This window comes from Vicugna pacos, chromosome 22 (assembly GCF_048564905.1).
Source record: "Vicugna pacos chromosome 22, VicPac4, whole genome shotgun sequence".
NCBI classification, from domain to species: Eukaryota; Metazoa; Chordata; class Mammalia; order Artiodactyla; family Camelidae; genus Vicugna; species Vicugna pacos.
In genome coordinates this window covers 24,406,023-24,429,646 of record NC_133008.1, presented here as the reverse complement: position 1 = coordinate 24,429,646, position 23,624 = coordinate 24,406,023, and the positions used below count along the sequence as shown (strand labels likewise).

Sequence of the window (23,624 nt, the reverse complement as noted above, 5' to 3'; positions counted from 1 at the left end):
AATGTAGTTTATCCACGAGAGAATATTATTGGGCCATAATGATGAGCACTTGATACAGGCTCCACCGTGGGTGAACCTCGAAAGCATTCTGAAAAGAAGCCAGACATAATGTGTGGTTGCATTTACGTGCAATGTCGGGAAGAGGCATTTCCATAGGGAGCGCCAGGAACTGGGGGAGGGGTGATGGGGACTGGCAGCCAGTGGTATGGGATCATCTTTGGGGGCGATGAGAAGTTTTGCAACTAGATAGAAGTGGTTGCTAGACACTGAATGTACTAGATGGTGAATTGTACACTTCTAAAGGATGAATTTTCCCTGTGAATTTTAACCACTGGAGAAAAGGCAGGGAGGGCAATTTCACACGCAAAGAAAAAAATCCTAATTTACATCTCAAAAAACCAGGCATCTTGGCATCAGAACCCTAATTTGATGGCGAGACTTTGCAGTTTGGAGTTGCCTGGGCCCAGCACTCAGGGTTTCTGCGGGGAAGGAGGGGCTGGGGGATGCAGCCCAGACCTGGAACTGAGGGGCGAGGCTGCTAGCTTGGCTCTGTGACCCACAGGGCACACCCTTCCTTGAGCCCCATTTACAGGACCTGGCCTTCTTGCCGTCTGCCCACTTCCCCAGCAGTTTCTCCCCTAAGCAGGCAGCGAGTGACTTTAGCCCTTTGAGATGGAGTCAGTTTGCACGTTGGGCATTTAGTGTGTGTCTACTGCATGCCAGCGTCTGAGCTAGATAGAGCTGAGAACTCATATTTTAGTGGGGAAAACAGAAAACAAGCCCCAGGCCACCCCCTCCAGACCCCTGCCTCCTCCCTGTCCTGCCTCCTGGCCTTTTGCACCTCCTGCTCCCTTCCCCTCCCAGGTGTCACCTCAGAGAACCCTTCTCTGTTCCCTGCTTCTGGAAGTGGTCACACTGCCCCTCTCCATTTTCTGCTTTGCATCTTTGTTGTGTTCCCTGCTGTGTCTCCAGCACCTCAGAGGGCGCACAATAGGTCCCCTGTGAACAGGTGTTGGTTGAATGAAAGAAAGAATGAATTGTTTCTTCTTTCTGCAAGGAGCATTTTGCGTCTCAGTGAATCAGTTCTGACCATTCAACACATTGTCTCTAAACAACACGCCCTTCCGGGTTAGCTGATGCATTAAGTCGCCTTTGAACTATTTTACAGCTCCATGAATTGCAAGCAACTAACTGATAGCAACACAAAACCACTCTTATCTGTAGACACGTTCATTCCGGCCCGTCCAGCAGAGGTTCCATTGCAACCCTCCCCTGTGGAAAAACCAATATGCCTCTGTTAGCACGTTTATTTACTGGAGTAGTCTGAGCTGTTGTACAAGTGCCCGTTTTCCAGACTCTCTTTTGAACCTCGTATAACATCTGCCTGGTTCCCACAGGAGTTCAGTGTAAAAATTTAATATGTTTTCATCTTTGTCTGTGAGCGTCATGATTGCACCGCTTTTGAAAATTATCTTTTAGCCTTTTTATCTGGAATCTCCAAAGGGTGAGGGCTGGGAATGGCTGGGCCCTGGCTGCCATCTGGCGCCTCCCTTGGCCACCAGGAGGCGCCTCAAACCCGGGCCAAGTCCACTGCAGCTGGTGGTGCTCCGGGCAGGCCAAGGACCCCTGTAAACTGGCTGCCTTTGGCCCTCTTGACGCCAGCCCCTTTGAGGGGGACCCCAGGGGTGAGGAAGGGCATTCAGGCGTGACAGATAAGAGATCTGGAATACCAACCCCCCCCGTTCCCTCTTCACCCCACTCCCTTGGCCTCCCCAGCCTCGCCACCCCCCCCATATCACTGATCTGGAAAACTTTTCCCTCCCATGCTAGATTTTTCCACCTGTCCACAAATCCCCCACTAGTGCTGCAGCTGAGGGCCCCAAACTTCAGGAAATCCCTCCACCCCTTGTTCTCTTCAAGTCTCTTCACTTCTCTGAGCCTCAGTCTGCATCTGTTAAATGGGGACCCTCACACCCCTCCCCTAGTGTGGAAAATTCGGGAGCCTGAAGGCTGTGAGAGCTGCTTTTGTGCCCTGGGCCGGGAAGGAAGCCCAGTTCCAGCCACCAGGCCCATCTTCTCCCGGCCTGTTCCCTGGCCCCTCCCTGCCAGCTCCAGGGCAGTCATTAAATGTGGCTTTTCAGACACAATTATTCCTGCTCAAGCCTTTTCCTCTCCTGCCTCCACCTTCCCCCTTTGCCTGGAATGCCCATTTTTTCCTGGCACAGCCCTGACACTCTGCCCATGAACTTCTGTTTCAAACAAAAAAGAAAAGAAATGTAAGAAGCAGATCTTGCCAGCCCAGCAGGCCAGAGGGGCTACATCGGGACAGGGACCAGGAAGTGAAACTGCTTTGGCTGGTTTCCTGCCTGAGTCAACACAGGCATTAGGGTGCTGCAAGGGGCTAGCAGAGGGAGTGACCCTCAGAAAGTTAGAGTGGGGTGGCCACAGAACTGGGGGGCCGTGGTCCCCTTATCTGAGCCCTCAGGGTCGCCCTGTTTCCCCTGGGTCTCAAGGACACGTGGGTTTGGGGTCAGGAGCTATGGATGCCTAGACAATGAGCTCATCAAGCGGGCGGGATAAATGTGGTTCCATGTCCCTGAAGCCCAAACTTGCTGGCTGCACTGAGAAGGGAGGACTTGCCGGTGGCTGGAACCCTGCTCTCAACCTCTCTTTTCCTAAAAGTGTTGCTAGGAAGGGGGCAGGCTTGAAATAGGAATGGAGACCTCATCTTGGCACCCCCATTTTCCCAGGGGCCCTTCTGACTTCTCATGTTCTCCTGGGTCGCTGTGTGGCTTGGGCAACTTTCTAACCCTCTCTGGGTCTCATTCCCCTCATCTGTAAAATTCAGGGATCAGAATAGAATGTTGATGTTTCCCAAACTGTGCATTTGATTCCCCAGCCAATGTGACAAGACCAGCCCCCCCACCAGGACTTAAATGCTGATCCTACCTTTGCCTCTGTGGTCAAGTCACCTGACCTTCCTGTTCCTCAGTTTTCTCACCCATGAGATGGAGATGATGACAGTATTAGTATCCACTGTTAGAGAATAAAATAAAACATCTTCACCCTGTGATGACCCATCCTCTGTTCGACTAGCCTGGAGTGCCTTCTCTGATTCAACATCTCAGTACACCCACTGAAGCATCCTCGGGGACAAGGACCAGCCACAAACTAGATGCTGTAGGTGGCCTCTTGGAAAAGCCAGCCCCTGGGTCCTGTTTGCCAGGAAAGCACCTAAAAGACTTGTGTCGCTGAAGTCCTCACTGTTCCCCGCCACCATTACTCTTTCCCCATAAGGCTTTCTTTGCCTCAAATCCTTGCAAGAAAGGCACACTCTAGTAAGTCTAGGGCTTTCCAGTTTAGGTGAGTTCAGGCAAAGATTCCACCTCTCCAAGCCTCAGTTTCCTTTTTGAACACTGTCAGAAGGCTTCAACTTGATAATATGTATGAACAACTAAAGCACCGCAGGAGCAGTCAGTACAGTACTATTATTGTTATTTCCGTTGTCATTGTGGCCTGCTGTGGTTTCTCAAGACCACTGCTGTCTATAGAAACAATGCAAGTCGCATATGTAACTTTAAATGCCCTGATACTACATAGGATAAAATAAAATAAATACAATACAATGAAACAAGTGGGATTAATTTTAATAATGTATTTTACTTAACCCAAACTTACCTAAAATAGTATCATTTCAACATGTAATCAATACAAAAAATTCTTAATGAGGTATTTTTGCTTTCTTTCTTTTTCCTACTAAGTCTGAGAAATTCAGTGCATTTTACATTAACAGCACAGCCCAATTCAGGCCAGTCCCATTTCAAGAACTCAAAGGCCACTTGTGACCAGTGGTGACTGTACTGGACAGTGCAGGTGGGAGGGAGTTTACTAAAGGATGGGTTGGGGACTGGCCAGGAAGTGCAGCTGTGAAACTGGAAATTCCTGGAAGGAAAAAGCCAGAGTTTCCATTTGCGAAGGAGCAGGGGGCCTGCATTCAGGCCACTTAGGGGCCAGCTTGGGTTTTTCCTGCTCTGCAGATCATTGCAGCGGAATGAGAGCAAAGCATGAGTTGGTTCAGTCAACAAGTTATATATAGATTGAATGGCTGCAGCATGTCGGGAGCTATTCAGGTGCTGGTGGTAAAGCAGTGCACCAGACAGACTATTGCCCCTTGGACCTCAAGATGGGAGTGCAGAAGAGAGAGATTAAACAACTGCTGAAATTGATAAAGAAATGTAATGACAATGGAGAGAAGTGTGGTGAAGGGGAAATGTAGGGTTCTCTAAGGACATGGAGAGGAAGGATAGTGGGGCAGGGGGTGAGAGTGGTCTGGGGAGCCACGATGAAGACCACCACTTGCTTCAAAGTCAGAGATGTGTCCTGGATAAGCTGAATCAGAAAAAATAATCATAAGTGATCGGATTTGACAACTATTACGTTGAAGCTTATGAAATTGTCATTTAGTGTATCAAATATGGTCGAAAATCAGTAATTTCATATGACTCAGTGTAATATTTAGGGCATAGAATGGATTGGAGGTTTTTAGCTTGGGGCTCAGGGGCGGGCTTGAATTGAGCTCTATTTCCAGAGGAGTCCGCAGCCCCCATGAGCTCTACCAAGGGGCCTGTTGATCCCTCCATCCCACAAAGCATCAAAACTTGACCCGGCGCCCAGAGAGGCTTTCTCGCGTCACACAGCCCAGAGGGAGGAGGGGCTGAGACGCTCTCCGGGGATCCCGCCGCTCTGTCTCGCTCCCGGGCCGAGCCATGTTGATTGTCCCCTCGCGGCGCCCGGAAGCGACCCTCAGTAAACAAAGCCGTGTGTGGGCGCAGCCCCAGCTGCTGGGGGAGCGCTGTCCAGCCCGAGGAGGGCGGGGGAGGAATGTTGTGAATGAACCCAGGACCCGCCCCGAAACTCTACTTAAGGCCGGCGCCGCGGGGGGTCCTCCCACTGTGATTGGTCTCCGGCGCCCGGTGATTGACAGCACCTCTCGCTGAGCACTCTGACTGGGTCGTTCCAGAAAGACAGGCAGCACATGCAACGAATGAGCAGTGGCGACTTGGAGACGGGTCTGCTTGTGCAGCCCTCGGAGGAGGAGGGCCTCGGAGGCCGGAGGGGGGCCAATGGGGACCGGTGGTGGGGGCGGGACGACGGCGGAGGATAAAGCGGCGGCCGAGGCAGCTTCATTGTTGTGAAGAGTCTTAAAGGGGCCGCATCACCCGACCGGCCCGGCTCGGGGGCGGGGGTGGGTGCGGCGGGAGTCCCGGGGCTACCGAGCGCGAACGAAGGACAAGAGGGCGGGAAGGGGTTGTGGGCGCCGGCGAAGCAGAGCAGGCATCGGACTGACCCCCCCAACAGGCCCCGCCCCAGCCCCGGCCCGTCCGGATGGACCCCCCTGCGGCCAAGCGGAGCCGGGGCTGCCCCGCGGGACTGGAGGAGCGCGACGCCGGGGCCGGGGCCGTGCGCGGCAGGGGCCGGCCCGAGGCGCTGCTGGACCTCAGCGCCAAGCGAGTAGCCGAGAGCTGGGCCTTCGAGCAGGTGACTGAGGTGGGGGGTGGGGAGGGACTCATCCCCAGCCCCTTCCCAGAGGTGCCTTCTTCTCCCCCTATCCAGACTCAGTCTCCGGACCTGCCCCTATCGGAGACACTCCCAGAGATCTCCTCCAGGATCCTTAACCCTGTCCCAGGACACCTCATCCTCCCATTTCACCCCTTTAAACCCTGACCCACCCCCATCCCTTCCCCAGCCAGCCCTGCGCTTCAGCCCACAAGAGTCAGGGATGCGCTCAGTGCCCCAGATCCCAACTCGGGACGCTTTCTCTCCTCCTGCCCCATGATTCTCTCACAATTCTAGACACCTCTCTATTCCCACCTCATCCTCATCCCCCAATTAGGGCACCACATTCAGTCCTCACTCTTCTCTCCAACTACTACAACACGCCCCCACCTGGCGTGAGTCTACATCTCTGTCCCCCAGTAGAGGACTCCCCCATTTATATAGCTCCCAGCCTCAAGACAGCCCTCTCCTATCCCCCATCCTTGCATCCAGCATCCAGAGCCCACCTGTCCCATGGAGACCCCTCTCTTCCCCTGCTGATGCTTCCCTCAAGCCGTGATAACCACTCACCCTCAGTATTTCTGGGACCACCTCCCACCTGGGGCTACCTAGCCCCTCCTGGCAGATTACTTCACGTCAGAGTCTCTCCTCCCCATTACCCCATGCTCACCCTCTTCTTGCCCCCCAGACACCCGAGTTTTTACAGAGTTTGGCAGCAGGTGTAGGGCATGGGTCTCCGTGTCTATAAACAGGTGCACCTGGAATCCTGCCCCAATAGCTTCTGGGGGCCCTGCCAGGATACCCCAGGGCTGGGACAGTAAAGTCTGCTTTCCCAGCTTTCAGGGTGGTCCCCCGGGGAACTGGAGTGGTGGCCAGGACCTGACCAAGACTTCCTCAGCCCCTGTAGTCTCTGTCCTCAATTTGGCTTGGGGTCGGGGGGGCATTCTTTGCTCCCTGGCCTCTCCAGAGTTAGGAATTCTGCTGGGACTGATGGGTCCGGGCCAAGTGTGGATGGGGCAGGCTCTGATTCATGGCCTGGAAATTCCCTCCTTAGTCATCTGCCAACTGTCCCCAAGGCCAGGGCCAGTCACTGGTCCTTCCACTTCCCCCTGAAACCCAGGGCTGGGGGCCTTGGAATGTCCCTGCGCCTTCATTGCATGTGAGACCCACTATCCTAAAACCTTCTCCAGGGTTCTCATGTACCTGCCCTGGGCAGGTCTGGCCCTGGGAAAGCTCTTACCCCACAGAAGCTCATGGAATCCTCTGCAACCCTTTGGAAGTTGTTCTCCTTCTCACTTTGAGGAAACTGGGGCACAGAGAGGTTGAGAAACTTGCCCAAGGACACCCAGCCAGTGAATAGCAAGTCTGTATTGGAACACAGGCTCAACCAGCTTGGTTCATTGCCCAGAGCCCCCAGGGGTGGCCAGGACACCCCTCCCTCCCTGGGGACCCTTAGAAGCTAGAACAGAGATCCTGTCTTAGGACCTGGAGTTTGCCAGCTATGGGACCCTGAACAAGTGAATTCACCTCATCTCTGAGCCTCAGATTCCCCAGGCTGCAAAAGTATCACTGGGTTGTTGCTATGAGAATTAAGGGAAATCGCACTCGTAAAGCATTTAGCACGGTGTAGGCTAAGAATAAATAGGCCTAGTCTTCTTACCACTTTTGTCTTCCTTCCTCCTGCCCCCTCAAAGCCTGAGAGGGGAGACTGCCTTACGTTAGGACTCTGGGACCTGACTTCCAGGAAGGAAGCGGCAGAAAGTTCCAGAACACTAACTATGGGCCAGGTGTTATTGTAAGCGCTGTACACATATTAATGCATATTTAATACTCGTGATACCCAGGAGGCAGATGCCCTTAACATCTCCTTGAGAAAACCAAAGCTCAGAGGGGCAAGTGACTTGCTCAAGGTTATACTACTTGTAGGTGGCAAAGCCAGGATTCCAAGCACCGGAGTATGTAACACACCGGCCCTCCCCATAGGTTGAGGAGCGGTTCTCCCGGGTGCCGGAGCCAGTCCAGAAGCGCATCGTGTTCTGGTCATTTCCACGCAGCGAGCGGGAGATATGCATGTACTCATCACTGGGCTACCAGCCCCCAGAGGGCGAGCACGATGCCCGGGTCCCCTTCACCCGCGGGCTGCACCTGCTGCAGAGCGGGGCTGTGGACCGTGTGCTGCAAGTGGGTGAGTGGCTGCCCCCTACCCCTGCCGGGGAGGCCGGGAGGTCCAGAGCAGGCATGAAAGAGCAGGGAGTTGGAGGGAAGCCTGGGTCAGGGGGAGGGAAGGTTCAAAACTTCAGGCTTTGATGTTCAGGAGGGTTGTACAAGATACTGTGAGCTTAAGAGCAGGGATCTGCCTCGACCTCAGACAGCTTATTTGGGAGTGGGGGTAGCTGTGATGAGGCAGGAAGGCAGGACCGAGGCAGTAGTTTTGAGGAGTGATTGTAAACTGGAAGTGATAGGAGGTTCTAGACCTCAGACTGGGCTCCAGGGATGCTCTGATGCCGAGGTTTAGAACCAGAGGTAACAATGATCCTAGACCTCAGGCAGCAGGGTCCTAGGTCAGAGTTGGTGGCGAAGTTTTAGATCCAGTGTTGAGAGACAGTCTTACACCTCAGGCAGAGAGACTCGGGTTGAGGTTGGGTTCAGAGGTTTAGGGATAGTCTCAGACCTCAGGCTTCGATGGAGGCTAGGGTGGAAGTTTAGGATCATCTGGGAGGAATGATCTTAGAGCTCAGGCAGCAGGGTCCAGGGGAGGGGAGTGGGCAGAGGTTTAAAGCTAGAGATGAAAGATGATTCTAGACCTCAAGCAGCAGGGCTCAGAAGGGAACCAGTGGAGGCTGAGCCGGAAGGCAGGTGCCCTGGAATACCACACGTCCCATGGGAAAAGGTCATGTCTGCCTGCTGGAGGCAGGGGCTCAGCCAACATGACCCTTTCTGAACCCTGTCAGCCTGGGGGCCCCCTTGCCTGGACATGACCCAGCTGGCCACAGGCTCGGCCACCTCCAGCCGGTATGAGGAAGCCGCCGTCTCCCTGCATGACGCAGCCAGGGCCGGCTGGGGCCTGAGCTACCCAACCAGTCGGATGAGCCTGGCATCTGGGCTCCCCAGGGGCCAGGGAGGGGCAGGGGGTGAGGGGGTGACCTGGCCCCTGGCTTGCCACATCCACCCCTCGCCCCCAAGTGTCACTCACAGGCCTTTGGTATCTTTCCAGGAAGGTCCAAGGAGCTTGGAGCCTGGGCTGTATCCACAATTACCCAAGGGCTAAGAAAACCATCTTCAGCAGCATTGCTATAATATTATTCAGAATTAGAGCAAGAATAAGCATTCACTTAGGACTTACTGTATGCCAACAGTGTTCTAAGCACTTGGCAAATATTAACCCATTTAATACTCAGTACAAATGCATGAGGAGGATGTTACTATTTATTCCCATTTCACAGAAGAGGAAACCGAGGCACAGCAAGTTTAAGTGGCTTATGTTAGGTGGCTCAGCTGGGACTGGCCCCTGGTCTTGTGCACCACGGACCAGCACCACCCATCTTTAGGGTGACGCAGCAGTGACCGTTTGGTTTTGGTCTTAGGGTTCCACCTGAGCGGAAACATCCGGGAGCTGGGGGGCCCCGGAGAGCCCGAGCGCCTTTACCACGTCTCCATCAGCTTTGACCGCTGCAAGATCACATCCGTGAGCTGCGGCTGCGACAACCGTGACCTCTTCTACTGTGCCCACGTGGTAGCCCTGTCACTGTACCGCATTCGGCATGCCCGCCAGGTAGAGCTGCGGCTGCCCATCTCTGAGACACTTTCCCAGATGAACCGGGACCAGCTGCAGAAGTTCGTGCAGTACCTCATCAGCGCCCACCATACCGAGGTGCTTCCCACTGCCCAGCGCTTGGCAGACGAGATCCTCCTCCTGGGCTCTGAGATCAACCTGGTTCATGGTAAGGGCACCCAGGGCTCTGATCGGGGTGGTGAGGCCCAGCTAGCAGCCACGTTGCTTGCTATGTGCTGGGCATTTGTCACAGCATCCAAAGGTACCCTTGATCCGTGAGCAGGGATTGGGGAGCATCACTACCTGAGGTCAAGGTCACATACCTAGTAAGTGGCAGATCTTGGATTTAATCTGGCCCTCCCTGGGCAGATGAATGGTCAGAAATCAGCCAATGGGAAGATCCAACCCCTGGGTGGGGGTGTCCCAAGATCACAGGAGCAGACCTGAGCATGGATGGGCGGAGGGCATGAGGAGTGTGTGTGGACATTAGTGGGTGTCAGGTGGAGATAGACCAGGAGGTGTTATGAGTTCTGGGGTGGTTTGGAGCTACAAATTGTGTTGCTTAACTATAATGGTGGGAGGATGGAGTAGGATGGAGGGTGGGTAGATGGATGAATAGTGGGTGGAGGCATGGGTGGATATTTGAGGGTGGCGATGGGTAGATGCAGAAGGTGTTCATGATGGGGTGTTGGGGTGAACTGATGGTGTGGAAAAATAGATGGAATGATTGACTAGGATGGTAGGTGAATGGGGAATTGGTGATAACTGGCGATGGGGTTGGATGGGATAGGCTTTGATTGGAGAGTTTGAGATAGTGGGTAGATGGGATTGTGTGGAAGATTGGAAGGACCAATAGGTGCATGATTGGGGGTAAATTGATGGGTGCATAGAATGTTCTTATGTGTGGTTGACATGGTGGATGTATCATGTGAATGGGTGTTTTGTGTAGGATGGATGGATGGACTAATGGGCTAGTGGGTGTTTTCAGAGATACATATGAATGGGTGGTTAATGGAGAAAGAATGATGGAAAGTTAGGTTTAGTTGGACGGATGATAGCACAACTGTGTGGGTCAGTGGATGAACAGGTCAGTGGGTATTTTGAATGGTTGGTACAGATGAATTATAAAGACAAATAGGGGTGAGTAGGTCAATAGATGGATGGACTAGTGGGTTGGGTATATAGATAGATGAGCAGGTGGGAGTTATGGTAGGGTGGATGGTGGACTAATGGGGTAGGTAGTTATGCTAAGGGTTATGGATCTGTGGGTGGAAAGATGCATGGCATGACATAGGGGTGTGGATAGACAGTTGAGTGGTTTGGATAGGTAGGTGATATTTGGGGTAAGATGGATGGATGGATGAATAGGTGGATGGATGGATGGTGGGTTTTCAGGTGGGATGGATGGAACTTTGGGATGGGTTGGGTGATGTGGAGGACTGGACGACAGTGCCCCTTTTCCCCAGCCCCAGCCTCAGCGTCCCCTCCCTCCCCACAGGTGCCCCAGACCCCACGGCGGGAGCCGGCATCGAGGACGCCAACTGCTGGCACCTGGATGAGGAGCAGATCCAGGAGCAGGTGAAGCAACTGCTGTCCAACGGCGGCTACTATGGCGCCAGCCAGCAGCTGCGCTCCATGTTTTGCAAGGTGCTGCTTGGGCACTGTGGGCGGGGCTAAATGGCCCTGGCGCAGGAGCCCCGCCCCTCCTCACCACCCTTCCCGCACAGGTGCGGGAGATGCTGCGGATGAGGGACTCCAACGGGGCGCGCATGCTGATCCTCATGACTGAGCAGTTCCTACAGGACCCGCGCCTGGCCCTGTGGCGGCAACAGGGCGCCGGCATGACGGACAAGTGCCGCCAGCTGTGGGACGAGCTGGGTAAGTCCCAGACCTCGGAGCGTGGTAGGCACCAGGGCTCACTCGCCCTGAGATTAGGGTCTGGCCCCCTAATCGTTCCTCCACTCATTAGCACCTCCTGTGTACTAAGCTCAGGGGCTGCAGCAAGAAACAAGAGGGATTAAATACCTGCCCTTAAGAGCTGACACCTAATAGGGGAGACAGACAGGAAAATCCTACAAACACATTAGACTAGGGATCGGCACACATTTTCCATAGGGCCAGATAGTTAATGGATCTGGCTTTTCCAGCCTTTTGGTTTTTGTCTCAGCTGCTTGATTTTATCTGTTGGAGCAGGAAAGCAGCCACAGACGCACGTAACCAAGTGGGTGTGGCAGCGTTCCAACAAAACTGTGTTTAGGGGCACTATTTATTTATTTGAATTTCATATCATTTTCCTGAGTCACAAAACATTCTTTTGATTTATTCTCCCCACACCCCCACACATCATTTAAAACACCATTTAAAATGAATTTTAGTTCACAAGCCACTCAAAAACAGGTGGCAGGTTTGATTTTCCCCACGGGCAGTAGTTTGCTGACCCCTGTGATAGACGGTGATAAGTGCTAAAAGGGAAAAAAGAAAAACAACAGCAAGAGGATCTGGCAGCCTGGGTTTGAGTCCTGACTTCTGACTTCCCAGCTGTGTGACCTTCAGCAAGTGGTTTACCTCTCTGTGCAGTAAAGTGAAGAGAGGTTCTGTGGCAACCTCAGAGGCCTGAGGTGAGCATTAAGGGGAGAGCAGGGCCCAGCATAAAGCAGGTACTCCATAAGTGTGTGCTGTTCCTGTTGGCATGAATGTTGAGCCTCCCCATGCCCATGTTCGCCACTCTCCCTCCCCAGGGGCCCTGTGGGTGTGTGTCGTCCTGAGCCCTCACTGCAAACCAGAAGAGCAGAAGAGCTGGCTCCAGCTGCTTGGCAAATGGGACAGGCTGGATGTGTGCCCACTGGAGGAGGGCAACTACTCTTTCGACGGACCCAGCCTGCAGCCCACTGCCACCCTCAACCCAGGTAGGAGAGGGGTTCCTGCCACTCCCCCCACAAACCGTCATCACTGCCTGTGGCCCAACCACCTCATCATACTGTTCTGGGGGAGAATGGGGTCGGGAGTGGGACTAACCCTTTCCTGTCCTCCCAGCCAGGAGGGAGTGAGCACCCAGGGCAGGGGCAGCAGGCAGCCCGAGGGACAGTGACGTGAAATACTTAAGATGCCTGTAGTTCTGGGCTGGTCTTCTGACTCAGCCTCCCGGCCTTGGAGGCAGGAGTTGGGGGTGGGGTGGGCAGGCCAGAGAGAAAAGGAAACAGGTATTGAGAAGAAAGAGACAAGTGAAGAGAAGCAGAGATGGAGGGAGAGAGAAAGATAGAGGAGGAGGGAAAAGGAATGGAGTGGAGGGTGAAGAAAGATGGATGGACAGACATAGTTATTCAACTTCAATTGTCCATTTGTATGAGGGGTTATAGCAGCTCGCCTGACACACACACAACTACACATGCCTTTGAAAGGCTGCCGGAAAGATTTGGGGAGATGACACACAGTCATTGCTGCACCTAGCATCTAGCCCTGAGCTGGCACTCGGTGGTGGTAAGTTGACCACCACCTGATTGCTAGGGCCCCCCTCACGGGGCTGCATTTGGGCACCTTTCCCACAGGCCCGGAGGAGGAGGAGGAAGTGGAGGAGGAGGTGGTGGCTGCAGGTTCCCGCCACACTGTGTTTGGCCGTGCCCTGCAGGCTGGGTCACTGCATTGGAGTGACACCCACCTGCAGAGGATCCTGGCCAGTGACTCCTACGGCCCCAGCCTCACCGGCAACGTGGGCGGTGACAAGCCAACCTTCGACCCCCAGGGCCGCCCACTCTGGTTGGGCGAGCCCTTCCCCACTGCCTGCGCCCGTGTGGACACCCTGCGGGCCCACGGGTACCCCCGCCAGGCCCTGCGGCTGGCAAGCGCTATAGTCAACACACTCCGGCTGCAGCGGCGACATCAGCTTGAGAGCTACAAGCAGCAGAAGAAAGGTGGGCATCAATATTATCATTGTCTCCCAGGGGCTACAGACACAAAAGCCAACTGCGGGGGCTGTGACAACCTGGAGGGTCTGTGGGTAGAACAGGAAAACAGACCACTCTAGGTGTCTTGAGCAGAAAGGAATTTAATAGAGGAGATTACAAAACCAATGGAAGGGCTGCAGGATTGAAAGTCAGGGGAGCCACTGCTTGGGTTCACAAGTTTGAACTTCAGAAGCGCACGAAGTTATGCAGCCTGTAGCCCTCACAGGGGGGCAGTTCCAAAGAGAACAAGTCAGAACCTGCTGACAAACCTCATGTCCGTGTGGTGCAGACAGCCATACACCTGCTGTAGCCACTGCAGGAGTCATGGCCTCATTCCCTCCCACCTTCCACACATCACACAAAGGGGTCTGGGAAGTATGAATGCCTCCAACCACATGCCTTTCAGGAACATGGACCCAGTGTGGCCAGATCTGATTTTTCAAGAGAGACCAGAAATCTGGATTATTTGATGTGGAATTTACTGTTTTTTTTTCCAATACAGGCAACAACTTCAAAATTATATTAGGAAGAACAAAAACCCATAGACTATATTTGTGAACTGGATATGGCAGGCAAGAGGGTGGCCAGTTGTGTCCTCTGGGCGATGGGGTTGGGTTGATGGGTCAGTTACCAGGAAATTAAACACAGGGTGTAATGGGGGAGGAATGGAGTTTCTGGGATCCCAGCAGAGCCCTGACTCAGCCTGGAGGCATAAGGAAAGCCCCCTAGAGGAGGTGAGAGCTAAGCTGAGATCTTAAATATGTATAGGAGTTTCCCAGGAGAGGGGGAGGGAGCAACAATGTTCCAGGTAGAAGGAACAGCATTGGCAGGAGCTCAGAGGCAAGGGAGAGCTCAGCTTGGGAGGAGAGGATGGGCTTCCAGATGGAGTGGGTGACCACCATGGGGAAACTTTTCTATCAGTCCTTAGGAGCCCTGAAAGCTGGTTGGGCCTGAGACAGGTGGGAAGGATTAAGGGTTATAAGGAAAGGATGGGCGCTGGCTGGATGTTTTAGAAAGCACTCTGTGTCCTGCCAGGCCTGGGTCTGGCTGTGGGACAGGAGGCCAGGGCCATGGAGGTGACAGCTACTGTCGAGCTCAAGGGGCAGAGAAGATGGATGCTGGAGGGGCAGGTGGTGGGCGGGCACTGGGAGGCTGGGCTGGGGGTTTAGGGAAAGGAAGCCCTTGCCCCAGGGGCTTGGAGTGGAGGTAGGCATTGAGCCTCCCCCACTTCCTACCTGCAGAGCTGCTGCAGAAAGGCTCCACCTGTATCACCAACATGGAAGGATGGGTGGGCCACCCCCTGGACCCCATTGGCTGCCTCTGCAAGGCACTCCTGGAGGCCTGTCGCCTAGAAGAGGAAACTCTTGCCCTTTATCCAGGTACTACAGTGGGGACTCCTTGGTGGGGGGACAATCATCACCCTTTGGCCATGCCCCTCTCCTGGTACCTCTAGAAAGGGAGGCCACACCCCCTACAATTGGCCGTGCCCTCTGGCCAGTGCCAGGTGCCAGTAGTGAAAGTGAGGCCGCCATAGGCCTATCTGCTGCTAGAAGGTGGGCCCCACCACCTGGTGTGTGCAGAAGCAGCGGGGCTCTCCCTAAACCTCACCCCACGTTGGGCCATGTTTGGGGTCAAGTACCACTGGAGTCCCAGGAAAGGGGGTTCTCCAGCAGCCCTGATGCCCTTCTCCCTCAGACTCAGGCCCCGAGAAGCGGAAGGTGGCCTACCAGCATGTGCCAGTGCCCGGGAGCCCTGGGGAGTCCTACTTGGCCATGGCGCTAGAGGTGGCACTGCTGGGCCTGGGACAACAGCGGGTCCTGCCCGAGGGGCTGTACGCCCAGGACAAGGTGGTGCGCAACGAGGAGCAGCTGCTGGCCCTACTGGAGGAGGTAGAGCTGGACGAGCGGCTGGTGCAGGTGCTGCGCAAGCAGGCGGGACAGCTGCTGGAAGGTGAGGCCCCGCCCCTAGCCCCACCTCCTTGTCCTTACCGTCTCCTGAAAGGTGAGCCCCAGACCTTGGCCCCGCCCCCCAAAGTGCTGGCAGCCTTTAACTGTTGGAAGTGAAGAGGCTCCCATACCCTTCCCAACCCTGTAGCCAATGAGCCTAGTCGCTGATGCCCAGCTGAACTTTATTGGCTCTGCCCATAGTCCTGCCCTGTGAGGCCCCACCCCCTATCTCAGACGTAAGCTGGCTTGACCCCGCCCCCAGAGCAGATGCCACCTCCACCCTCTGCCCCTGCCCTGCATCTGAGTCCTGCCCTCTACCCAGGGGTGCCCAGGGTCTCCTTTTGGATCTTTCAGTGTTTGGCTCAGTCTCAGCCCTGCGCTTCCACCCCGGGGAACTCTCGAGCCCCAGACACTCTATCCTTGGTCTATCCATCCCCCATTGGGAGCCTGGGATGTTAAGAGACCTAGGGAGGGGCCGATGCAAGCCCACACGTGGGGACTGAGCTCAGCCTGCCCCTGCAGGGGGTCCCTTCAGCGGCTTTGGAGAGGTGCTGTTCCGGGAGAGCGTGCCCATGCACACCTGTGCCCGCTACCTGTTCACCGCGCTGCTGCCCCACGACCCTGACCTGGCTTACCGCCTCGCGCTGCGAGCCATGAGGTGAGGAGAGACTGGGGACTCCCCCTGGGCCGGGCAGGATTGGGGGATGGGAGCCTTCTGGGAACCCCATCCTTCCACCTAAACTCACAGCTTGGTTCACTCACTCTCCCTCATGCTGGCATTCCACATTCCAGGCTGCCCTATACTCTTGATTACTAAATATAAATGTGTCCTATTATTTTGAATTTGAGAAATATCCGCACGACATAGATTCAGAGTCCTTTTCTCGGCAGGTTTTTCCAACCTACCCAAATCCCTCTGGAGGCAAGCAATGTTACCAGTTTCTTCTCTATATCACAGGAGACAAGATTTCTGTAAACCTGTAATCTGAAAATTGAAAGTTGGTTCTCCTTCACACCCTGATACATCCTGAACCTATTCTTTGCACCTTGTTTTCACTGAACATTTGCATCTTAAAAGCTTTACCTTATCATATAGCATGTGAACCACTGTAGGGATGCACCACCAAAAAATCGTTCTGGAGCTGATAGACAGACATTTCTGATGTTTCCCAAAAGATGTTGCGTTGAATAACCAGGTTATCATTTCCCATGTGCACCAGCAGATCACAGAAGCAGATTTTTTTTTAATTGAAGTATAGTCGATTTATAATATTGTATTAATTTCTAGTGTACAGCATAGTGATTCAGTTATACACAGATACATATTCCTTTTCATATTTTTTTTCATTATAGGCCATTACAAGGTATTGAATATAGTTCCCTGTGCTGTACAGTGGGACCTTGTCGTTTACTATTTTATGTACAAGAAGCAGATTTCTAAAAGGCTCTCTTTGTAGTAAGCCACACCCAACAAATACAGTGAAATCTGTCCCCCATCCTCTTATCCAGTCCCCAAGAGATACCCATTAACAATTTGGGGTGCATTTTTCCAGAGTATTTGGAAAGAATAATCTGTTAAGAGGCATGATTTAGAGAACACTCTTTCATGTTCTGGACTGTTTTCTAAGCCAGGGCCAGCAAATTACAGTCCACGGACCAAATTTGGCCTGCCACCTGCTTTTGTACAGCCCATGAGATGAGTGTTTCTTATATCTTTATCTTTAGATGGTTGGGAAAAAAAAAAAAACTAATATTCTGTGACATGAAAAATATGTGACACTCAAATTTCAGTGTCCAGAAATAAAATTTTACTGGCACACAGCACCACTCATTCATTTACTTACTGTCTGTGACTGCTTTTGCACGACAGTCACAACAGAGACCAAATGGCCCAAGGAGCTGAAGATACTGACTGTCCAGTCCTCTGCAGAAAAGAGATGCCAACCCCTCATCTAAATCCATGACTCATGTTACCCCATATAATCTACACAACCCAGCAAAATAAATATGTTTACCTTCATTTTACACACAAACAGGCTTAAGGTGTATCCAAACTCACATAGTGAAATTATTTAGATATTTGGAACTAGAATAATCTTGACTCCTATTCCAAGCTGTCAGCTACATCTGACAACTTTGAAGAACTTTCTAAACACAAAATGCATGTAAATAGTGAGCTGCTGAGGGGAGGGTATAGCCCAGTCGTACAGCATGTGCTTAGCAGGCACGAGGCCCTGGGTTCAATCCCCAGCCTAAATAGATTAATAAATACCTAATTACCTCCACCCCAAAATTTTTTTAAAGACATACATGTAAAGAAAAATAGCTGCTTAATAATATATCTTAGGGGGACATTGAGTCAGTCAACAAACATTTGTTGTTTACTTGCTGTGTGTGTGCCAGGCATTGTGCTGGAGATGCAGCAGTGAACAAAATTGTCAAAAATTCCTGCCCTTGTGGGACTGACATTGTAGTGAGGGAGAGATAGTAATTAAATTTATAGGTAGAAAAAGAATATGAAAAAGAAAATATATATGTATAACTGAATCACTGTGCTGTACACTAGGAACTAACACAACATTGTAAATCAACTATACTTCAAGTAAAAAATAATTTATTGGTAAACTGTTGTATGTCAGATGGTGACATGCAAGAAAGGGATGGGAAGAGTTGGGAGTGGGAACCTGCCGTCTGACACGTGTTGGGGATGTCAGGGAAGAGCTCGCTGAAAAATATTTGAGCAAAGACCTGAAAGAAGTAAGGGAGAACCACAGGAGTCTAGGGGAGAGTGTTCCAGGCTTGTGCAAAGGCCCTGAGGTACATGAGGGACATCAAGGGGGGATAGTGGCTGGAATAGTGTGAGCAAAAGGGGCGGGGCCACTTCAGGACACAGATAATCCCCTTACCTATCAGCCTGTGGTGCATGAATAGAGCATCATTTATTTAAGCAACCCCGCAGTGTTTATTTAACAACACTGCAGTGAAAATCTTGAGCTCACATCTTCCATCTTCCTGGGTGCCCAGGGCTTTGCTGGCCCCAGGGCGTAGGCTCTGGCTGTGCAGGAGAACTCTCTCTCCTTGAGAGGATGGAGATTCCAGCCTTGTCCCACTGCAGGCTTGTTCCTTTTCTCACCCCAGGCTACCCGTCCTGGAGACAGCATTTCCAGCTGGAGAACCTCACGGCAACCCACTGGACTCCATCATGAGCAACCGCTTCCCTCGCTGGTTCATCCTTGGCCACCTGGAGACCCGGCAGTGTGAGCTGGCCTCCGCCATGCTGACCGCTGCCAAGGGTGAGGATGGCGGCTGCCCACACCCCCATCCCCTGCCCCATCCTCCTCCTCCACATTTCTCTCCTCCTCCCTTTCCCTCATTCTTGCCCCCCTACTTTTTATCCTTTTACCAAATTCCACAGTTTTCCTTGAGAACTTTCTAGATATATCAGGCACTGTCCCAGGTTCTGAGCCTGTAGCAGTGAACAAAATTCCCAAATCCCTTGCTCTGTAGTGTTAATTCTACTGGGGACAGACAGATGATGAATAAGGTAAAGAAGACTGTTACGTGGTGAGAGGTAGTTAGTGCTACGGAGGGGAATAAAGCAAGTTGACATTTAAGCCAAGACGTGAAGGTGAGGGTGGAGCCATGCCAATATTTGGTGTCTTAACTCAGCTGCCACAACAAAATACCGTCGACTCAGTGGTTTAAACAACAGAAATTTTTCTCACAGTTCTAGAGGCTGGAAGTCCAAGGTCAGGGTGCCAGCATGGTCAGTTCCTAGTGAGGGCTCTCTCTTCCTGGCTTGTAGACAGCTGCTTTCTCACTGTCTGCACATGGCAGAGAAAGCAAGAGCTCTGGTCTCCTCCTCTACTTAGAAGGACACTAATCCCATCCTATGGGCCCCACCCTCAGGATGTCATCTAAATCAAATTACCTCCCAAAGGCCCCACCTCCAATACCATCACACTGGGTGGTTAGGGCTTCAATATATGAATTTTAGGAGGGCACTATTCAGTCCATACCATCTGGGAAGAGCATTCCAGGCAGGGGGAACAGCTAGTGCAAGGACCCTGAGGCTGGACCGTGCCTGGTGTATTTGAGGAACAGAGAGGAGGCTGGGGTGGTTGGAGCAGGATGACAGAATTGTAGGATCTGGGCCAATGATAATTAACAATAGTAATAAAAGCTCACATCTGTGTAGCTCTTGCCATATTAAGGCCTTTACAAGTATGGGCTCACCACAGCCCTGTGAGACACATGCCATTGCAACAGTATTACCCGTTGTACAGATGGGGCAGCCAAGGCACAGAGAGGTGAAATTACTTGCTCAAGGTCACGCAGCTAGTGAGTGGATAGGCAAGGATTTGAACATTAGTACCTGGGTCCAGAATTGATGCCCTTGACAATTAGGGGTCCAGTGGGTCCCTGGATGGCTTTCTCCTACAGGAGGGAAAAGGCCAGTGCCAAGAGTGGTCTAGATCTTCATAGGACTACTGTCAGGTGTGTCACCCTCACACCTTTGCGCCTGTGTAGAGAAATCTGCGAGCAGGTCAGGCAGCAGCAGGGATTGGGGCCAGGTATACCTACAGTGTCCTCTGTCCCCCCCCCCACCACAGGAGACCCCAAGTGGCTGCACGCAGTATTGGGCTCCATCCAACAGAACATCCACTCTCCAGCCCTGCTCTTCAAGCTGGCGCAGGACGCCTGCAAGACAGCCACCCCGGCCAGCGCACCACCGGACACCACGCTGCTGGGCATCGCTCTGGAGCTGGGCCTGCAGGTGAGGGCCGCCAGGAGGATGAGGTGGGGGGGTGATGTTGGGGGAATACATCCTGAGGGCGGGGCCGAGTGAGAGCCACTTGGGGGTGGGGTCTGAGTGTGAGGTCAGCCTTTGGGGGCGGGGCCTGGATGCAAGTGCCTGTAGGACGGGGCTACAGAGGAACAGGGTCTGTGAGTGAGAGTCCTGAGAGTGAGGGAATGGAGTCACTAATGAGGGTGGGGCCTATGAATGAGTGACTCAGTAGCAGAGCCTAAAGTTGAGACTCTACCTCCTGGGATGTGGCTGAGGGCGAGGGCGAGATAGAGGGCTTGGTGACGGAGCCTGCAGTTGAGTGGGTGGGTCACAAGAGGGTGGGCGGGGCTGAAGCTGAGTGGGCAGCCTGCCAATAAGGAGCTTTCTTGGGGGCAGGGCCTGTAGGGGCCCCTCTGGTCACCACTGAGGGGCGAGGTTTGGGGATGGTCCTGCGAATGAAGAAGCACCTGTTTGTGGGGAGGAGCCATTGTAGGGGTAATGTGGGGGTTGAGATAAGGGTGGAGCTTTAGAGAGGTGACCCACTGTTTAGGGGCTTCCAGACGGGACCTGGGGATGGGGCCTCAGGGGAGGGGCCAGCAAGGAAGGTACTTTTAGGGGGTGGGACCTGAAGAAAGTGGAGCCTGAAGGGCAGGTGCTTTGGAGTTACAGGGGAAATGTGCTGACAGGAAGCATGGAACTTTCCAGAGAGGGAGGACAGGTTGGTTTGTCATCCCAGGTGGGATCCACGGGGCCTTAGGATAACACCAACAATAACAGTAACAGTAATGTTGGTGTCAGCTGAGCACTTTGGAGCAGTAGGCACTGTGCATAGAGCTTTACCTACATGCTTTCATTCAGTTCTCACAACTCTATGAGGTAGATACTATTTTTATCTCCATTTTACAGATGAGGAAACTGAGGTCCAGAGAGGTGACACCCTTTTCCCAGATTTTATGGCTCATTGATTCAGCTCTTAACTTCCGAGTTTTCCGGGGCCCCTCGAGATCGCCAACCCCCTCCTATAGGCCAGCCCTGGCTTGAGGTGACCCCATCTCTCCTCCCTGTCCCATGCTGCAGGTGATGCGGATGACCCTGAACACCATGACCTGGCGCCGGAGGGAGATGGTGCGCTGGCTGGTCAGCTGTGCTACAGAAATCGGTGAGAGTCCCCAGGGGGACCTGGCACCCATCTCCTTGTGGAAATGAGCAGTCACAAGGGAGACTCAGAGCAATTTCCCTGACTCGGGCCTATGGTCAGGGATAGGCCATAAGGGAATGTTGGGCAGGGGAACCAAGCTGGAGAAAGGCCTGGAGGCTGGCCAGGCTAAAGTGGCTTGGAGAAAGGGCCATAGCTCCAAAGGTTAGCCCCACCCCCAGCCCACACCCCCAGTTCCCGCCCAGATCAGCTGCCCTATTCTCCTTTGGAAAGGTAAAGTGCAGTTTCTGTCAAGCCTGGAGTGGAGGCAGAGAGGATATGGCTTCAGCCGTGGCTGGTGAGGACGGCAGGCCAGGGTAGACCCATGCACACATCCACATCCCTGCCCCTCTTCCTGACCCGCGTCACCCTCTCACCTTCCCCAGGCCCGCAAGCCCTGATGAACATCATGCAAAACTGGTACTCCTTATTCACGCCAGTGGAGGCGGCCACCATCGTGGCAGTGACGGGTACCACTCATGCCACCCTGTTGAGGCTGCAGCTGGACGCGCCCCGTAGGGAGGAGCTCTGGGCCTGCGCCCGCACCCTAGCCCTCCAGTGCGCCATGAAGGACCCGCAGAACTGCGCCTTGCCCGCCCTCACCCTGTGCGAGAAGAACCACGCGGCCTTCGAGGCGGCCTACCAGATCGTGCTGGACGCGGCGGCCGGCGGCCTGGGCCACGCCCACCTCTTCACCGTGGCCCGCTACATGGAGCACCGCGGCCTGCCGCTGCGGGCCTACAAGCTGGCGACACTGGCCCTGGCGCAGCTGAGCATCGCCTTCAACCAGGACAGCCACCCTGCTGTCAACGACGTGCTCTGGGCCTGCTCGCTCAGCCACTCTTTAGGCCGGCACGAGCTCTCTGCCATCGTCCCCCTCATCATCCGCAGCATCCACTGTGCCCCCATGCTCTCCGACATCCTGCGCCGCTGGACCCTCTCAGCGCCCGGCCTGGGTCCCCTCGGGGCCCGGCGGGCTGCCAAGCCCCTGGGCGCCGACCGGGCACCGCTCTGCCAGCTGCTGGACGCGGCGGTGGCGGCCTACATCACCACCAGCCACTCCCGCCTGACGCACATCAGCCCGCGGCACTACGGCGACTTCATTGAGTTCCTGGGCAAGGCCCGCGAGACCTTCCTGCTGGCGCCCGATGGGCACCTTCAGTTCACCCAGTTCTTGGAGAACCTCAAACAGACCTACAAGGGCAAGAAGAAGCTCATGCTCTTGGTGCGGGAGCGTTTCGGCTGAGGCGCAGCAGGCAGGCAGTGGCGGGGGGTACCCCCTTCACTCCTGCCTCTGTGACACTCACTCTCCATCGGGCGGCCTCAACACTGGAGGCCTATGTGGCATTTCAGTATTAAGTCAGGGAAGGAGCCCGGCTGGAGCCGGGTGGTCTTGCCTGCCATCCCCCACACCCAGAAGGAGGTGGGAGGCGGGGGTGGCATCCTGCCACGTGCGTGCCTAGGAGTGTGCAAGACGCAAGGATCAGAAGCCATGCCACCACCCAGAGGCCTGGAAGGGAGTGTGTGCTTGTGCAGCTGGTATGACCCCGCCTTGGGCATCCCCAAAAGCAACAGGCAAGCTGTCCCACCCCAAACTCCCAGGTCTGGCTGGGGCTGGGAGGCAGGACTTTCCAGAAACCGGCTCTCAAAATCAGTGGAGCAGACCCTCCCCACACCCAACTTTGGGTGGCCAAGGGGCTGGTATTAGGGCATCTAAACTACTTTTGTACCCTCTCCTCACTGCCTCAGGGGCCCCATCCACAGCCCTGCACCCCCTCCAGGCTGCCCAACTGGGACCAATGGCTCACCCCCACTGAAGGATTTGAAGAGGCTTCAGGCCTCGGCCACATACCTCACCCCCCATCCTGCCAGGACTTCCATTCCCTTGGGTGCCAGGGTCCCAGGGCCGGCGGGGGGATCATTAATGTCCCTCCCCCTACCTGCTAGTCACTGGACATAGAACTCAGGAACAGAGCCAGGCTCACACTGTCCTCCAAACCTGGTGTCAAGGGGAGACAAGCACAGGCGAGCCAGGTACCCCTGCCCACGCTAGAAAGGAAAGAGGCCAGCGTGGTGGCATTTTCTGGCTGTCTGTCTCTCTCTTTCTCTTCCTCCCCCTCCCTGCTCCACCCTTCAGCTTACTCTCCCCTCCCATATGTCTCACCATCTAACCTGTCTTTCTGTTTGCAGCCCCAGGTCCCAGCTGCTGTCTCTTTGGCCTCCCTTCCCCAACCTTGGCCCAGGGAGGAGGAGGGAGAGTGTCCTACCCCCAATCACCCTCCTGTCTTCTCCTCCTGTAATTAAGGACAAAGATCACATTTTGTAACTTTTTTTTCTATTTATTGAACCATATATTGTATTTCCTTTTTCCTTTTTTTTTTTAAAAAAGATTGAACACAGCTTGTTCTTTTTAATTTTATTTTGA

The 23,624-nt window shown here is 53.9% G+C and overlaps 1 protein-coding gene and 1 long non-coding RNA gene across 5 annotated transcripts; one reads left to right on the top strand and one right to left on the bottom strand.

The window, feature by feature from the left end:
* The first annotated feature begins 5,146 nt into the window (after positions 1 to 5,146).
* ZSWIM4 (zinc finger SWIM-type containing 4) lies at positions 5,147 to 23,558 on the top strand. 4 transcript variants are annotated; one of them, XM_072947560.1, is made up of 15 exons: positions 5,147 to 5,245; positions 5,359 to 5,538; positions 7,540 to 7,741; positions 9,141 to 9,497; positions 10,827 to 10,975; positions 11,056 to 11,206; positions 12,067 to 12,234; positions 12,874 to 13,236; positions 14,511 to 14,648; positions 14,965 to 15,219; positions 15,738 to 15,873; positions 18,354 to 18,508; positions 19,829 to 19,992; positions 21,082 to 21,163; positions 21,586 to 23,558. In XM_072947560.1, the coding sequence occupies exons 2-15, from the start codon at positions 5,386 to 5,388 to the stop codon at positions 22,443 to 22,445; spliced, it is 3,333 nt and encodes a 1,110-aa protein (XP_072803661.1). In that variant the 5' UTR covers positions 5,147 to 5,245; positions 5,359 to 5,385; the 3' UTR covers positions 22,446 to 23,558. The 4 variants fall into 4 exon arrangements, 3 of the variants coding, with proteins under 3 accessions (XP_072803661.1, XP_072803659.1, XP_072803662.1); XR_012063165.1 differs by having other exon boundaries at positions 5,185 to 5,538; positions 21,586 to 22,774; positions 23,390 to 23,558; XM_072947558.1 differs by having other exon boundaries at positions 5,185 to 5,538.
* On the bottom strand, positions 18,131 to 19,837 carry LOC140688454 (uncharacterized). The gene is made up of 3 exons (XR_012063167.1): positions 19,591 to 19,837; positions 18,941 to 19,039; positions 18,131 to 18,456 (listed from the first exon to the last, which is right to left on the bottom strand). It is a non-coding gene; the product is annotated as an uncharacterized lncRNA (long non-coding RNA).
* Positions 23,559 to 23,624: the final 66 nt, after the last annotated feature.

What these genes read in the sequence shown, in the direction of transcription:
- ZSWIM4 (XM_072947560.1), top strand. Translation starts at nt 5,386, where the DNA reads ATGGACCCCCCTGCGGCCAAGCGGAGCCGGGGCTGCCCCGCGGGACTG. An exon ending in GGACCGTGTGCTGCAAGTGG is followed by an intron (nt 7,742 to 9,140) that starts GTGAGTGGCTGC and finishes TTTTGGTCTTAG; the next exon opens with GGTTCCACCTGAGCGGAAAC. An exon ending in TGAGATCAACCTGGTTCATG is followed by an intron (nt 9,498 to 10,826) that starts GTAAGGGCACCC and finishes CCCTCCCCACAG; the next exon opens with GTGCCCCAGACCCCACGGCG.